The 18,228-nt window shown below is 36.7% G+C and overlaps 1 protein-coding gene across 9 annotated transcripts in view; it reads left to right on the plus strand.

The window, feature by feature from the left end:
* The window catches only part of NAV3 (neuron navigator 3), a 509,813-nt gene that overhangs the window by 462,105 nt on the left and 29,480 nt on the right, over positions 1-18,228 (plus strand). For all 9 annotated transcript variants that reach the window (XM_036400276.2, XM_036400277.2, XM_036400271.2 and 6 more), the window contains 4 exons: positions 564-752; positions 3,159-3,211; positions 7,823-7,846; positions 10,134-10,211. In XM_036400276.2, coding sequence (XP_036256169.1) covers positions 564-752; positions 3,159-3,211; positions 7,823-7,846; positions 10,134-10,211 — 344 coding nt within the window. The remainder of the gene's footprint in view (positions 1-563; positions 753-3,158; positions 3,212-7,822; positions 7,847-10,133; positions 10,212-18,228) is intronic.

Raw genomic sequence — 18,228 nt, forward strand, 5'->3', positions numbered from 1 at the left:
CATCTTGGACTAAACTAAAAGTCCAAATCTAAACTAAAAGTCCAAATACTGAGGGTGAATTTGGCTAGACAGTTAGCTTTTTCTCCTAGGCATTGAGGTTGTGTGGTCCAGGGGAACCATAGCTAGGCTTTCCTTCCTACTGGCAAAAAAGCTTTGTGAAAGCTTAAAGTAGGTTCATCAACACTGTTCTTGATTTTAACCGTGTCTGACTACACCTCTTTATTAGGATGAGATTTAACTGAGGCCTTTGCACAAATATTTAACCTAATATAGTGGTAGGTGTGCTCCTGTAAATCAAAGGATAAATATCTTATATATGCAAATAAACTTTGGCCTTAGCAGCAGTGTTAGCGTTACCATGTGCTTTACAGGATTAATGTCATCCAGCTCTTTTGAGGCCATCTGCTCCACCTTTTTGTTGAAGCTTTAAATGTAGGAAAAAAAGCCTTCCATTGTCTCAACAGCATGAAGTCCACCTAGTGCTAGTCCTACATTAAAATTTTGTGCAGAAGCAAAATTCACTTAATAGAAATGTGCTTCAATAATAAAGCTTTTTATTCCAGTGAGTCCAACCAGCCTATCACAGTTTAACCTTCCTGGACCCAGCATGATGCGTTCAAACAGCATCCCTGCACAGGACACCTCTTTTGATCTCTACGATGACTCCCAGCTGTGTGGCAGTGCTACGTCCTTGGAAGAGAGACCACGAGCAATCAGTCATTCAGGTTCATTCAGGGACAGCATGGAAGAAGGTAAGACTGAGTAACTATGTAAATTGACAAACACGTCCCAAAATAGATGTCCAAAACATAGTAAAATTGTAAAATATTTCTTCTGCACCCTGCACCACAGAAACTTAAATGATTTTGTGAAGCTTTTATTGATCCTGTTGAGTTGGACTCACAAGCCTTTCTTATCCTGAAACATGGAAGATTTCACACTATTACTTTCACCCAGTAATAAGCAATGCTGTATGTATCTCATACATATACAAATCCCCTATCAGAAATTTTGGAGGAAAGGAAGCCATTCTTGGAAAATTATTCTTTTTTCCTCTAAATCTGAAATGGCTGAACGTACCTTGACTACTGTGTTTCTCTGCTTTCTTAGTCCTACTTCTGTGCTTCCTTTTATTTCCCCAAACACCAGTGCTACTTAACATTTCCTTTCTTTTGTAGTCATTTATGTTCCTCACTTTCCTACAGTCTCCTGCAGCAAACACCATGCGAATTTCTTTATTGAAATTCTGTAATTTGAACTGACCTCACTACTTTATGCAGATTATTAATGTCTGCTTTCTTTAATGCTATCTGCAACATCTGAACTTGGTGAATTTCTTTTTTTTTTTTGGTTTTGGGTTTCGCTCTTTTTTCATCCACAGAGAACCTGACAACTCCTAATTAAATGCACTGTAACATTTTCTTCTAACTAACATTTCTGGTAAATCTGATTATTTGCAGAATTCCCATGAGTGCAAAGTCATGGAAATGCTTTAATTAAACAAAAAAGACAACTGAAACCCTGTGCAATTCATTCTATAACAATCATCTTGCTTACTGCTAAGTGATGACAATGTAAATTATCTTTATAATAGACAAATTAAAAAAGTCTTGCCTTAGCCCCAAAGGTCACAAGATAAAAGGAATAAAAAAAGTCCTACATAAAACAACAGACAAATAATGCTTCTACTTTTTGATTCCTTTTACTGTATTTTAGATGATATATCAGGCAGACATCTGGGTATGTAATACTAGCAGCAGGGTGCAGGACAACTCAAGCTGTGAGTTGTCAGCACAGAGAGGATGGCTGACTGCACGGAAGAATATCACATAATTCAAGGACAGAGCTGACTACAGACCCTTTGCTGAGGAACACAATTATCAAAGGCAACACTGGAAGAGTAATAGAGAAAACAAAGCAATTAATGCACAGAAAAAGAGGTGTTAAATGTAGAATTTCAGTAATGGGCCACCAGTGGGTTTGATGAAAGCTTTTTCATTAGTTCTGTTTCATATCCAGCTGGAGTGGATAACTGTGATCAACCTGAGTAAATGACAGTCAATGCAGCAGCAAGAAACAGTTTTCAGCAGTTTATGATCATTAGAGATTAACATGAAATGATGCTGTTAGAAGGTCAGATAAATTTTAAGATAGGAGCTCTAAGGAAGGTTAAAGTGAAACAAGTGAGGTAATGCATGGTGCAGAAAGGCAGTTTAGCTCAGACATTTAAACCAGAGACTGAAAATCAAACATACTTTGGAAGCCACTCCATTTCAGTGGTCAGTGTTCCACATTTCTGTAAATAGAAAACTAGATTTAAAGTTCATTTGGCTAATCCAAGTATTCTTGTAGTGTCTGGTTTTTGCAGATAGGTAGCTATTAAAGCAAAATACTTTTTTTGATCAAACCCTGGCAAATGATAAATATTCTAAAAAAAACCATTTTTTAAAACAAAAATAAAAAAGGTAATGAAATAAATTATCTTATTTGAAGTTGTCTGTGGGTATAGCCTTCCTCAGGAGAGTCATCAGAAGCACAAGGGGCAATTTTTTTTACAGTTTGCCATTTCCAGGTAGACCAGGAACTCCATTTCCTAAAGTGCAGCCCTACAACATTCACTCAATGCTCTTGAGGCTGACTCCACTGAGGATTAAGGGAAATATGTCACTACCCCTCACAGTTACCCCTTCCCATGGACTACAACTACACGGGTCAACCTTTCTGAGGAAAGCTTGGGAGCTCACCCCACGGAATGTGAACTGTTTTCCAAAGCATATCTCTTACTAAAATAATTTGCTCAGCTTAGGACAGGTGTATAAACAGCTCGATTTCTGGTTTCTCTGAAGAGTTCATTTATCAAGTGATTTCTTGTCAAAGCAACAAAAGTGATGCTTGGTTTGCTGAGAATAACACAAAATGTTACTGGCTCACTCACCTGTCCCTTATACAGGAAAATGTTTTTTCTGTATAGTACAATTCATTCTATAACAATCATCTAATTGCAGGGAAATCTGTCAATAGCTATTCTATACTGATAGCTCATAATTGCTCTTTGTGGAAAATTGGTTCTCATTTTAAAAATTTGTTTACTTATTGAGCTATATGGGGGAAGTTTTATGCTTTCAGCAATATTTCATGTTATTTTCCTTTTCTTAAAGTACATGGGTCCTCATTATCACTTGTCTCCAGCACATCCTCTCTCTACTCTACGGTGAGTATCAATATTTTAGAAAAAAGTTCTGCCTGCCTCTGTTCTTGATCATGGTTTGTGAAAATTTCAGTACTTTGAGATCTAGGAGAATTAAAATTTTACTGCAATAAAGTAGGAATGTTTGTTTTCAGCTTTGTACTACAGCATACTATTTTAGAAAACATTGTTTTCACCTTTTTATGTGAATTGTTTATTAATGTTTAAAATCATTCAGTATACATTTTGAAAGCTAAAAAGAAGGTGAAAGTCTAAGAGTGTCTCTCTTATGGGGGTCTTTATGCTATTGTAGTTGACCATTTTGAATCATTTTGCTTACCTTCAGCTACTGCATAATTTAGAAAATTATTTCTCTCCTGGCCTTGTTTGAGGTAAACTTCTTGAAAACCACAAGATTGCCTTAGGTTAAGGGAGATGTAATTTGGAGTTTAAGTGTCTAGTGATTTTACTTGCAAGTGGCAGCCTTTAAGTGTTATTTACAAAGAGAAGAAAATAACTTTCTAAAACTTTAATCTTCATTACTTAGATTAATTGGATTGAATAATAGTCTATTTCTATCTCTGGAAGTTGTTCTGGGATTGATTTTTTTTCTCCGTTTTATTTTTTGGTTTGTTTGGTTGGGTTTTTTTTTAACCTTATGGGGGATTTTTTAATATATTTTGCATCATTTTTTGCTTTGGTTGTTCTACTAACAAGAAATCATCCATAGGGAGCAGTTGAACATGTTTGGTCATTACCTTGCTGATACACAGCAGTTGCTTTGCAACCTCCTCACTAACTACAACTAGATGCTGCAGGAACCCCTTTTCACAGAACAGCAACCCACTTACCTGCTTTCATCCCATGCATTCATCAATACCGTGTGTCCTCTCCATATGTCCAGCTCTTGAGTGGTGTCAGCTGACATTCCAGAGATGGACTCCTCTACCCAGAGCCAGTTCTTGCCTAGGAATACCAAGCTCCTGCAGTTTGATGATTTGTAGCACATGGTAGCTCTGTCTCAATGCTAAACTCATGTTAGCTTGGGAAGTATGTTGTATCCATGCACAATGGTGCCTCTCCTAGCTCTGTTAAATCATAAAAAGGTTCTTTCAAGGGCATATCTAAAACATCAAGTACATATGCCTTAGGTTTTTCCAGGCCTTAAACTGCAAGTTGCAAGTCATTCCAGTCCAGACCAGTCCTGAATTATTTGGAAGCAGGAGAGGGGAGGTGAAGGTGGGATATGTAGAATGTATATACAGGCTGGCTACATGTGAGGCATGACTTACAGTCAGAGTTAAGCTTCTCACTTATGTTTTAGTGGTTGAAAAAATCTTTAGAACTATTTCCTTGTCTGTGAGACACTAATATCAGTTTGCATGGGAAGGTGTTTCAAAAATTATAATTCAAGCTTTGATGTCAAATTTTAGAAGAATGTTATAAAACTGATAGATGAAAAAAATCAAGCTGTAAAGTGACACGGGATGCTTTCAGCACCCAGTTAGTGAGTAACTCTGAAATATCTGTGTTCTGATGTTGTGTAATGTAGCAAGAATTTACTAATACTTACTATTTATATAACCTTTTATATTTCAACAGAGTATCTTGGAAATATTAACTAAACCCCATGATATTAAAGAGTGGTATTTTCCCTGCAAAATAAACTTTAAACTGTTTACCCAGGTTCATACAATAAATATCTTCTGACTGTGAATTCACATTGCAGCTGAGCCCCACTCCTTAAGTAATGGATTATGTAGGCAAAATAATGGAAGCTGCAGAAAAATCTGAAAAGGGCCAGAAATAATTTTGGCATAAATAATTACTAGGATTGACTTTTAGCGAAGATTTTTGATCTGAATTTCTTCTGCTTGAGCCCTCTTTGAAAATGGTTTAAACTGTTCAGCAATAAATCAAAAGATAATGCACAAGTGGATTAGGAACCTGAAAAGTTTAACACTCAGTATCACATCAGCTGAGTGAAGAGAGCAATGGGATATCTTCACAGAGTTATCTCAATTAAATGTATTTATTAGATTTCTCAAGCATTGTCTTAAGCCTTAGTTCTAGGGTTTTCTGTGACCTAATCACTGGAGAAATTCAATCAAAGTACTAAATGAAGATCAAGACCTTCATGTATAATTACCAGAGGATAGTTGAAAATCTTCAAGTTATTCTCTGAAGATTGTTTCTTTGGGAATTAGAATATGAGATTCAGAAGAGACATTTCATTATTTTCTACCAGTGAATAAGTCCAATGACACAGAAGTTCTGCATTCACTACTCTTTTCTGTATATATTGGCTTTCTTCTTGACTTGCATTTGGGTTTTCAGGACTTAACTTGCATAGATTGAAAATGGAGCTTGTAGTGATATGCATGTACAGCGACCTCCATTTTGTTTCAGAGAAAAATATACCATGTGAGCAGACATAGTAAACTGATTCAGTTTTGGCAGTGAATTCATTTAGCCCTGTGAGTAATTGAAAAAATTATGATAGGTTGTCTCCATTTTCAATCTCCTCCTGCTCAGTAGGTGAAACACTTAAATTTTCCCATATTTAGTTAATTGCCAATTTCCTACTCTGGCTCTCAGCATTAGCTACACTTTGACTCCCTAGGCCTCATTGATTGTGCTAGGCTGTGCTCAGAGGAGTTCTATAAGGACATGTCATTTGTACCTTAATGTTCTAAGACTTCAAAGAAAGAAAAATAATCCTTGCAGAGATGGGATGCATGCATATAATGCAGAAGTAGAGTGAGAAAAAGAATTTTCTTCCTTTTAGAGCCTATTGGAACAATGGCTGAGTCCTGGGTTACAATGGTGTGAGCATAAACTTAAGTAAAAACTACTGAGATGCATTTGATTGTCAGATTCTATTTTTTTAAGCTGGTCCAAAATCCTGGTCTTTCTCATTCATTTACTTCCTTCACTGCCCACAAAATCTGACTTGTGAGAGCTACCTCTCTGAACTTGGCGAGAGGCAACACTTCCTTGTGCATTGAGGGAGTTGTCTGGTAAGGACATGTAGCAGTGCCTTCATCAGCAGGTTTGGTGCTCCAAGGACCATGTCCCCACATGGCAGTTGTAGGAAAAAGTCACCAACCCTAATTTTTTGCTTTTGTTGTCACAGAAGAAATTATGAGGCCATCGTCACCTCAATCCCTTTGTGACCCTCCATGCACTACATATTTGATGTAACAATAATGGGAATAGAATATTTTTTTTTTTTCTGTAGGCAGATCTTTTTGTAAATATTGATCAGAAAGTTAGTGTGTCACATCAGTGATGAGGAAAAAAAATCATTATACTAAATTATCCTCACATAGCGATGTGTCAGGTATTAAAGTAGTTTCAGCCAAAAGCATTTCTAAGTGTTGCCAAGGTAAATATCATAGGATCACAGTCTGTTCAGAGACTGCTAACAGATAAGCATGTATGGAAAGAGGCATTTTCCAGAAGTCTTCTCCCCTTAGGCAAGGTAAAGCAAAAAAAAAATTCTGTCATAAATCATTAAAATCCTGACAACAAAATTAATGCCTAATACAGGCTCAAATTCAGCCATACTGATTTGTAATAACACGGTGTAAGACAGACAGTCCTATGCCAGAGAACTTTTGAAGTGCCCTTACCTTGGGTTTTCTCAGTGTTTCTAATGTTATTTAGAGATAATTGCTTAGCTACGTTTCCCTTCTACTGCTTACTGTTCTCTTCCAGATAATGTAGACTGCTTCTCTGAACGTGGGCCACTTCAGACCATGGGGTGGATTAATTTCCAGTTCATTAACTGATTCTTATTTTATGTTATGAAAGGGTTCCTTTCTTGTGTCATGCCAGTCTTTTCCATTAGAATCCTACTGAAGCAAGATTTATCTGTCCACGAAATGTCTCCTTAACAGGACTGATCCAATGCTTAGAAACTGAATGACTTTCAAAGGTTTACCTTGCAGTGGTTTAGTTTCTTAGCTTGTTGAAAAAGACTGCTGAGTAAAAAGTTTCAATATATGACACAAGACATTGCAATATGGAAAATGTTTAAATTATTAAATAATATTAACAAGTTTAATTGAAAACTTTAACATGCCTTGATAGCCCTTAATATTTTGGTCAGTACTCTGTATAGAAGAAATTACATTAAAATGCAAGTTTCCCTCCGCTTTCCCAATGTATGTTTTACTGGTATGCTGTCAACTTCTCTTATCAGATATTACATATTATCATATTAGGAACATGCCTTGGTATGCAGTAAAACAAATTTAAATCCAGGAGCGCTAATAATCATTGCAGCATAAATGTTTTTTTGTGTCAGATTAAGGCCCATGCAGTGAGAGCATAGTAAATTTTTGTTTTTTCATAGAAATGTAGCTGCAGTTTCTGCAGTTCTGGTCCTGCTCTCCCTTTCTCCACCATTTCATTTTGTCAGTACGCTGGCAAACTCTTTGGGGTTTCAGCTGGAGCTTTGCCAAGCGAGCTGAAAAGAGTTCCATTTATTGTTTTTACTGGATACCTTCCTTTAATGTAATGGATGCGTGCAGCTATTCATTTCACTTCAGTGCGGCTGGCTTTTATGTTCTATTACCACAATTATGTTGCACACTGATTCTAAGCCATTTCTTCTTTGTTTTCTTCCAGGCAGAAGAAAAGGCACATTCAGAGGTAAGAACTTTTCTTCATTTTTATACTTCTGTATTGCTTACATTATTTTTTAGTTTATTGTTTACCTGCTTTGGCTAAACTGTGTAGTTGGTGGGGAAAATACACCCTGTGTCTTTGCATCATCTTTTAAGAAATACTGGTGGAAACCTGGTGCAGTTTTTAGTTAACTAGAAGGTGTTTTCTTAGCATTGTGCTGAAGAAAGTCTCCTGGCTGTCATTCTGAAAAGATGAAAAGAATCAGTAAGAACTGGGCGTTGAGTGGAGGAGTTGAGATAGGTCTGATTTCAGACTTAATACCACTCTGTGCAGGATCTAAGGAATTGTGTGATTCAAGGTAAGGTGCTACCTTTCAGGAGGAAAAATACTTCAAATGATCGCTTTGAACTTCTCTCCCCCACATTTTGAATTATATTAAATTTCTGAAACTGACCACTTTTATGGATTTCAGAGCAATGCAGATTGATTTCAGATATAAATCAAATTTGACATGGAAAATAGCTTCTTTCTCCTCACAATGTATAAGAATGGGTGACAAGCCTGGGTCAGCAGCTGGATACAATTACAGCCTTTCTCAAAATGAAGTCCTGATTGTATTAAAAGGGCACCAAAGAGTAGCTGCAATAAAATACAGCACCAAGGGGTGCATTTCCACTTCACAGAGCTACATGCCTTCCAACTCCTGCGTTTATGCTGCTCCTATTTTTACTATTCTAATCAAAGAAAAAGTCAACAAAAAGATATTTTGAGGACATTGAACAAATAAACATATCCTTCCCTCCTTGCTGCAGTATATTTCAATATAATTTCGTCTAAGCTCACATCTCTTTAAGTTAAAACAAAAAAGCTAAAGAGGCATGTTATAGCTCAGTAGTGTAAATTCCAGTTCCTCATTTTATTGCCTTTTCTGTAGGTCTGAATACAGAAAATAAACAACATTTCTTTCCTGTGTATTTCTACATGATATTTTCTCAGTATTTGGGTCTGCTTGAGATGCTCTTAGAGATGTTGGACAGTACTTCATGAGACCTACCTTTGTGAATTTGCAAGAGCATGATGAAGGTGTAGCTTAAGCTGAAATGTCAAATAATTTCATTTAAAACCAAAAGAGAAAACTTGGAAAAATTAAAGGGTCAGTCCAGGATGGAGAACAGCTCGATAATCTCCCCCTGTTGCACTGAGCTAGTGTAAATGACTGAGCTATTTTTGCATTATAGAAGTACAGGAACATGTTCATGTTGATTGTACAGTATTTCTTGTTGGTTTTCATGGGAGTCATAAAACTAAAGTACTGCAATGGTCTTTACTAGTGACTATAAATGTTCCCTTTCCTAGGCTGGTTTTACCCATTTTATTTCTCTTGTCTGAAATAATTTACATCTGAATATGAGAGGCTCTTCAAAGTGAAACTCCATGCTGTGCTTGATTTCAGTACAGTGCCCAGAAGTCCCTGTAAGATCTCAAATAGGGTTAAATGGGCTTAAAATGATGTGCAAGCTTCATATTAGGTATCTACCCCAGCTGAAATGGAAACATGTTTTTCATAAGGATTCTGTTTTTCATTAAAGGATAAAAGGGTCTTGAGTTTATTTTCATGTCAACAAACACATTGAAAGCTACATTTATTTTTTTTAAGTTGGCAAGTAAGTTTTTGAATACTATATAAGATTTAAAGAGGTTACATGTTTAAATTTCAGGGACTGTAGGAAGCATATTTTAGAGAAAAAAAAATACTACTTTACCTCACTTAATTTTAGACATCCATAAAGAAAAATCCTGTGTCTGAGGTAGACATCAAAGCCTTCTTCATGCCAGGCAGCATGAGAGTACATTTTTCACATTATCTTTGTCTACTGTAGACATTCAACATATGTTGGTTGCATCATGTCTACAGTCAGGCACAGCGAACCTCACCCAAATGCACTCGTGTTTCAAAACCTCAGGCTACATCTCCTTGATTGCACTAAGCATATGTTTGGGACTTGTGGGATTTCGTAAAAACTTATCACATTTCCCTTGCAAAAAAGGATAATACATACAAAGTAATTAAGCATTTACCCATGTGCACTCCCTTAACTTGAATCCTGGCTCATACACCAGTTGAGTGCTAGAAAACAGTTGGAACAACACTGGGCTACAACTTCTAATAATTTGTATTTCTGGACAGTTCTGAGATTAAAATTTGAAGCTAAGACATTGTAAATCTATTGATTGTCTCTCAAGAAAACATACAAAATTACCACAACAAAAACATTGCTGAATTACTGACAGCCGTCTGTTGTTTCTTTAGCAAATTCAGAAACTACGGAGAGAGTTGGTTGCATCACAGGAGAAAGTTGCTACCCTTACTTCTCAACTTTCAGCAAATGTAAGTATTTTTGCTTGTGATGATAAGTAGTATCAACGAATACATTACCAATTGCTCTTCCTCAACACATAGTCTTGGAGACATTTACTATTTATTTATTTAGGGTTTTTGTTTTCCAAGTTAATGACTTAATTGAATTTCTACATTGTCCCAGCTTCAAGAAAAACTAATCTTGTGGAAATGGAAAGTAGGCAGTGTATTGGAATATTATCCCAATATTACCAGGTGGAACGTGCCTGGGCTCATCTGACCCTCGCTGCTGGACCAAAGGTGGCAGCTGTGGTATTTCACCTCAGAGACACCTTTGGCTGGCTGGAAGTTGCAGTTAGGCACTTGGAACAAGTCCAGGCATGGCAGGAACTCAGTTTACCTCTAATGGAAAGGCTCCAGGCTAGGTGAAGAGGAAAAGGAGACAGATTCTGCAGAGGGTTTAATCCAGAGTTTTATTCCAGGAACACAGAGCTCTGAATCTTGGTAACAGTTCCACAGAATCCCGACTGCATGGGCCCGTCTCTTTTTAAGCCTGGGGAAAGTGGGAGGGGAAGGGATAGGTGTGCCACCAACCAGGTGGGAGCGGGGGAGTCTCAGGGGACAATGACGCCTGGACTGGCCAATGACCCCAGGGCTGAGAAGCATCTTTTGAACTGCCCCAACCAGACAATGGCCTTACTGGAATGTTAAGATTGACTGACAGCACTTAGCAAGGAGGCAAGGGGGAGGGGAAGGGAGAAGGTATTGCCACACCTGGGAGCTGAAACAGGAAATGGCATCACACTGCAACAGCAGTGGAAATGGAAAGTTTCCACAGTTTGAATGTGACAGTCCTATCCTGTTAAGTTTCATCCTTTTCTCAGAATCAATTTTAACAAATGGCCAAAAGTAAGGAGACACAACCAAAGAAAGGCATGATTTGCATATTCTAATAGAATTCATTCGCGTTTAATTTCACAAAGACAAACCCTGCAAAATGCAGTCAGGTGTGAAGGGAAGCACGGTCTACAAGTGTATATAGGATTTATATGCTACAAAAGTAGTGCTGATATATAACTAATTAAAACTGGGCTATTTCACAGAGCTTCCTGGTGTTCCCTCAAATTAACATATATTGGTAATATGAGTTATGGAACGTGTTATCTGAAAATAATGCCAGATACAGAATGCAAGCGACAATCCTGTCTGGTTGATGTGGTTTCAGGAGAAGTTACTGAACAATCTCTCTTTGAAGTGTAGGTGTCCTGAATATTTAGATTTATAAATAAGTGCTGATTTCAAAGAAATTATTTCATGCTGTGCGAAAATAATCTCTAGCTCTGTGAAAGCTGCTTGTTTGTGTGTGACTTCAACACATGAAAATGTGGAAAAGCTATGCTGAGCACTTTCTTCTCTGTTCAGATAGCTGCAGAGCACCCGTGTTTGTGCATCTGTAGCAGTGTAGGTTGCCATACTCTTCTGAGTACTGGGAATGAACTAGTGAATCAGATGATGTGGGACATTGCAATGTTTGTAAATTCAAAATCTGGATTCTGGGTTAGGTTTTTTCATTTGAGAATGTATAGCTAGCGTAGCCAGCATATCTGTATTGGGTTTGGGGCTCCTTCATTCACATGTTTTAGACACTGACCTTCATCTTTACCAGTTTGGGCAGTTCTTCATTCATCTATCCTGAGAGCAACAAACTAAAACCCAAACTGAGAGGAGAGAAAAGCTGAAATAGCATTCTTTGGGTAGGTGTATTTGCTAGTGAGTCTGTTGTTCTCTGCAGGGCCCTTTTCTTTCCACAAAAAATGCAGAGGTACAGCAGCAGTGGGGAGCACCGGAAGGTGATTCCTGGCTGGATTTGTGACACAGCACAATCACAGACATGCCCATATCTACTCTGAGTGCCCTGGTGTTATCCAAAGGAGTTGTCTTGATTCCAGCAAGCTCCTGATTTAGTGAAAGATGTATCTGCCCCCAGTCAGAACTTGGACTAGATGATCATCAAAGGTCCCTCCCAAACCAAACATTTTCATTATTCTAAATCGAGGTGTCATATCAGTTAAATTAAATTGTTTGCCTTTGGTGAGCTTGTACTCAGTGCCTGTTCCAGGTGATAATTCAGGGCCCCTGGCACCACTCCTCTCTTTATTCTGCAGGTAGAAAAACAGTTTTCCCTTCCCCCCTTTCACTGGCTCAGAACAGAAACACCAGCAGATTCTAACTGCTGTGTTGAAAGGGAGAGTTGAAAGATTACTCAATCTCCGTCACTTTTCAGCCAACCCAGAAATGCTGCAGTCTATAATATGGCAACAAGTGCAATAATGTCAGAGCGTTCTCTGCAGCTGAGGAAATTAAGCCATTGTTTTGTTTGTTTGGACAAACTGTGTCCTATCTCTCCTCAGTCTTATTTAGAAGTCCTTCACTATTCCTCTGGCCAATACGACTTTCTGTTAAATAAACACCATACAGGATGGTTTCTAATAACATTATTTATTCTAGACAAATTCTAGTCAAAGCCAGGTCCACGCTATCATTAGATTTGATCCATAATTCAAAGAAACTGAGCTAAGTTAAAAATGGGTATTTTGGCTTGGTTTTTACTCAGACTAAATCAGCTGCGTGGGTAAGAAATAAATTTGGGTTGATCTGTATAAATCAGACTGGATTGTTGGGAATCTGTTCCTATATGCTGCCTCTGGGCTTCTGAACAGCTAGGAAGAATGCTTTTCTATGGATCTAACTGTAAGGACATTTTCAATAGGATGGCTAAATAGATATGCATAGACATCTGGTTTTCCTATCCAGAAGTACCACATTTGGTTAATTTAATCATGTTCTTTCGGCTGTTACACACCTTCTAATCCATCTCCATGGAGACACTCTTTAAACTCTAAACCTATAAGCAAACCTAATGCTGATCCATTTTGCACATGCATTTTTTAAATGATACAAGAGAAATCTTTCCTCTTGCCAAATCCCCAACATGTAGAAATTCCTTCAAAATTAAATTTTTCAGGAGCGCAAAACGTAGAGGCTTCAAAATCCCTAGGCATGAACAAAATTATATTCACAATGAATACCATCTTTAAAAAAAACATAGATATTACTAGATATTGGGAGTAAATATTTTTTGGCAGGATGTTCTCATGAGAGACATACTTTACAAAACCAAAAAATTGTGAAGTATTTTACAATAAACCTGGTCCTGAATTAATTTTCTGCTGTTTCTGGTACAGAACTTGTAAAGTATTAAAACAACACTTCCACATGAATCCAAACAATCAAAAGAGACTGCTTTTTAGCACTCCTTCTGTCAGTCCTTCAAGCATTTTACGAGAAGAAATTCTACAAAGTATCTCTTAAACATCAGAAATAAAATCCAGGTTGAAAGCGGAGAGTATATTCAACTATTTAATTGTGATACAACCACTGAAATTTATTTAATTACAGAATTGATGTTTAAATGCCATATATTAAGGTACTTTTCATGAAAATTCTGAGAGTTATTAACAAAAAATTGATTTAACTTGGCAAACTTACAGAAAACCTAGATGGCTTTCTAGATTTCATGAACGTGTACTGCCTTTGCAATGTGTTCCTTTTGTGTATTCATTTATCATTTATTTTGTAGTCTAAGAGACTACATATTTCAGCACTCACTGCCTTTTAAAGGAGAAGTATTCCTAATCACAAAAATCTGGAATTTGTTCTCAGAGAAGAAATCAAATCTCTACACGGATAATACTACTGTGACCCTCATTTTGAGTCATGTTTGCTCATCGGGAAGGCTAAGTCTTGAACGAACATTAAGTTTAATTCAGAAAAGTTTGATCACTGTCTGTCTTCTCTGGCAGACAGAGAACTGTATGAACAGGCTATCTTTTGTGGTGCTTTTGCTAATGAGAAAAATGCTCAGTGCTTTTTGATGCTTTTGCTGCAAATGCATTCCTCTTAGCATTAGTCCTTAGTGTTAGTCCTGAGCCCCTCCTAATTTCCATACCTTCACTGTCTGAAAATAGGCAGCACTTTTTGCCTTGATGTGGTCTGGAGAAGGAAAGTGTTAATAGCCAGAAATCTTGTTCCTTCAAAGCTCCATCTAGATGTGAATTTTTTGTTAGCATTTCCCTCTGTAGAACTGAGCAAAAGTACTGTATGTGAGTGAAAAAAAGAGCACCTTATTCAGCTCATTTCAACACTATTTGTTCCTTTCTTTGCTTCTCCATAGAAGACTGTTGGTGACGTTATTATATAAGTCATTAAAAGACTGGCAGGTTGAAATTTGACCTCTTCAATCAAGCCTTTGCTTGATCCATTATTTTATACCAAAATCTGTTAATTGGAAGTTACAGCATTTCTCAGGCATTACTGAAAACTCTGCTAAAAATTTTATTATTTGGTTTGACTGGTTGTTCAGTTTTCGTTGGCTGGACTCAAGTACTATGCTTGACTTCAGCAGTTTATTTCATTTGATTAACCTCAAAGGGCCAAAGTGTTGCCTGCATATGATTAAATTCAAGCTGGGTCCAGCTGTTGTTTGGATGCCTAATTTACAGATTTTCTCTGAGATTCTTGCTTTACCCCTGGCATCTGTCTCAGTGTGGCTGAAGAGTAAATCTCAATACTAATTCAGAAAGGGCCTGTTTTCAGTGCAGAAAATGTCCAACCAGCAGACTCCGTATGTGACTGACAAGGGCTCAAATTCCAGTGAGCAGCCTGACCAAGCCTGTTCAGAGGGACTTTGATCAGACCTTTGTACTGTATAAAGCTGAAGGGTGCATGCTTGCAAGCTGTAGTAGAGCCAGGATGCCAGTAGAAAGCGGAGGGGGTGTGCTGGCTAATGCTCTTGTTTGGCCAGCTCTGAACCGCTATCCTACAGCCAAGCAACAAGATGCTAGCAGGCAGCAAACAGAAAAGGCCACCAGATCTACGGTTGCTGCTTGCAATCAGCCCCATCTCTTCTGGCCTTTCACACCTCCTTTCATTCAGCCCTGTCAGGTGGGAGGCACTTTATTTATTTACCTTTGTTTTATAAATCTGAATGCCGCAGGTCAAATCCCAAAGTGTGTTGGAAGACAGATGTTTCATATGTGTATGTCATGTTCAGGATAGGCTGTAAACCTAAGCTGAGGTATCTGGGGCTTGCCTGGCTGGGATAGTTTACTAAGGAAATGGTTAAAATCAAATCTGTCATCTTAGCACTGAAGTCATTCCCTAATCATACATCTCTTTGACTATTTCCAGTGGGCATTTCGCATGTTAATAGAGGTCAAAATTAACTCATACGTGAACGATATCTACAGATTAAGAGCTGTATATCTATGTATCTTATATGTATGTCATGTTAATGATGGATATATTTTGCTGCAGGCATACTTCAGGTAATGCCCAGTTACTTAACTCTAATTCCAGGATGTCTTTTTTTCAAGTATAAATACTGTATTCAATTTTGAAGACATATTTTTACTTTAGAATGAGCATTATATAAAGCACATATAATAATTCAGGCTACTCTTTGAAGTATTGCAAGGATGTGTGTACTCCATGAATGAAACTTCTGAAACGAACACAGAGATTTTTAAGATGTGAGAGACTGGCTGTATCTTAAAAAAAAACCAAAACAATACCTGAATATTTTTATAAGAATGAAAGAATGGAAACTTCTAGATAAATTTAATCATCTCAGAAACTGAGGATTAACAATCCAATCAAAATAAATTACCAAATTTTTAAATGTAAAAAAAGTTTCTAATTAGAATTTTTAATTTCTAATGAACATTATTAAAGACACAGATTTTTCTTTCTCTTTGCTTTGTTTTATGAATTATTCTGCATTTAACTGTTTAAATGTGAAAGCTGATCTCAAATGGAAATACATACATATACTTATGTTTTATGTATACTTCAACACACACATATAAGTATACCGATAATTTAGCCTTTTTGAAACTAAATTTTCTTATTTTATTGTATAGTATTTCTGTAGGGAAAATCTGCTTAAGTTTTCAAGTCATAGCTCCTCGACGGCTGAAGAAATTAATATTAACTACCATGGAGAAAGAACAGTTTATTACTCTGAATATAAAATCAATTCTTCAGTAGAAGAATGTTATCTTGTAATAAACATTTAAAGTAATGAACAATGCAATTAAAAGGTTTTCTTCTTGAATAGTTTATGGTCAATGGGACTCTGAATTACATTTCTTTAGTATTAGGAAATCAAGATCTAATAGTCTTTATTTGAAATGAGTTTAAAAAAATGCATCATCTTGATCCAATAACATTTATGATGCAAAAAGTTTGGTATAATGTTCCAAGAAGGTAATGTTCTCTGTCACTGGGTGAATTTTAGCAAGAACCCTTGTGACATGGCTGTCTTTCTCTAAAGGCTGTCAGAAAATAACAGTTTCAGTGACCTTTGATGACATTTTTAATGCTGCTTTTTAGTACTTAATTTTTCCTGTAAGTTCTTAGTTGTCTATTCATGTACTATACGGGATGCATTTGTACCTATGGAACAGGAAAATACTTTACACAAGTATGCATAGTTTGGTACCAAAGTACTGTGGTTATTACAGTCTAATTTCTAGAAAAGGACAGAAGCAATGCATAATTAAACAAATTATTCCTTTTTCAAGCCCTTAGTCCCCACTGTAATTCTCAGCGTGAAACAGAACCATGGGCCATCAGCCAAGACATAGATTTTTTTATGAGGCAGGGAACAGTGAGCTCCATTAGTTTCCTGTTAAACAAAAGTAATGAAGAGACATTTGGCTAAAATTCTGTAGCAGTGCATCTATTTTGTCTCTGATAGTGTTCTGGGTGTGTGGTCATCATCTTTGGAAATAAAACGCCATAGATTAATCTGGATATTTTTAACATGTAGCTAATTAATAAAGTTAAAAGTAAGTTTAAAACCAGTTCTTTCTCAGAGGAATAGAGTAGTAAAAACAACCAAAGGCTTTAGTATTGATTGACAGGTTTCCAGGTTCATTTTATCAAAGATTTTAACTTCAAGAATGTGGCCTAAGTTATAAATGTTAAAATACGAATATATACAATTATCTTCAAGAGATTCTATATTTGTCTAGTCTCATGTTTATCTGGAGTTAGTCCTTGTGGTATGTGTCCTTTACCACAAAAGTTATCCCTAAGATATCCCTGCAAATGCAGAAAGCAGGTTGATTGACCACTACACCTGTAAGTATTTGTGTATCTAAGTATACGAATAGTGTAGTTTACAAGGAGTAAACTTTTAGTAAGTTTGATAAGAATAAAATAAGAGGCTTTCAAGATACCTAAATATTTTTAGCCATCCAAAATTATTTACAGGACACAAAAGTCCCTCATCAGTATAACAGCTTTGAAGCGGAGATGCAGAAGTAGCCCACTATTATATATATGGTAATCTTATTCTATTTGAGGGATAATATACACAGCAAGGTGGCAAGAAGCTCTTTTCCCTCTCCTAAAATGCAGAACAAAATCCTTTTTGGACCATGTCTTTTCTTGATTTTACCTCAGATTCAGTACAACCACATACATTTAAACAATTTCAACTATGCTTGTAAAAGCATGCAAATCTGCAACTGAAAAATATGCCAGGCACTGTGTGTGCCTGAACTGCTATAATAAAAACTAAATTTTCTCCCTGAGGAAGCTCAGTTAATCCATTTGTGCATATAAATATGGTGGATTTGAGTTATATTTCCATGTGCCAATGTTTGGAGACTTTGTCTGTTACCACTTTGAGATGGTAATGAGAAAATAAGCATTTCCCTATGCTTTTACTGTTTGATGTTGGGAGAGAAATGGACGGGATTATATAGACTTCCTTAAAAATTAAATCTTTACTTTTCCTTGGCTCTACTTTCTCTGGCTTAGCATATTGGGATTTTTATGACCATTTGCTCTTCTTTGCCCTACAAAGCTCAGTGCCAGTTAGATCTGATAAAGTATAATTTGTTTAATTTGAGTTTGCATACAGTGTAGGATGCTGCTTGTTTAAAAAATAAAAAAGAGAAAGAAGGTTTATTTTTTT

This window comes from Molothrus ater, chromosome 5, assembly GCF_012460135.2.
Source record: "Molothrus ater isolate BHLD 08-10-18 breed brown headed cowbird chromosome 5, BPBGC_Mater_1.1, whole genome shotgun sequence".
In the NCBI taxonomy this organism is placed as follows: domain Eukaryota; kingdom Metazoa; phylum Chordata; class Aves; order Passeriformes; family Icteridae; genus Molothrus; species Molothrus ater.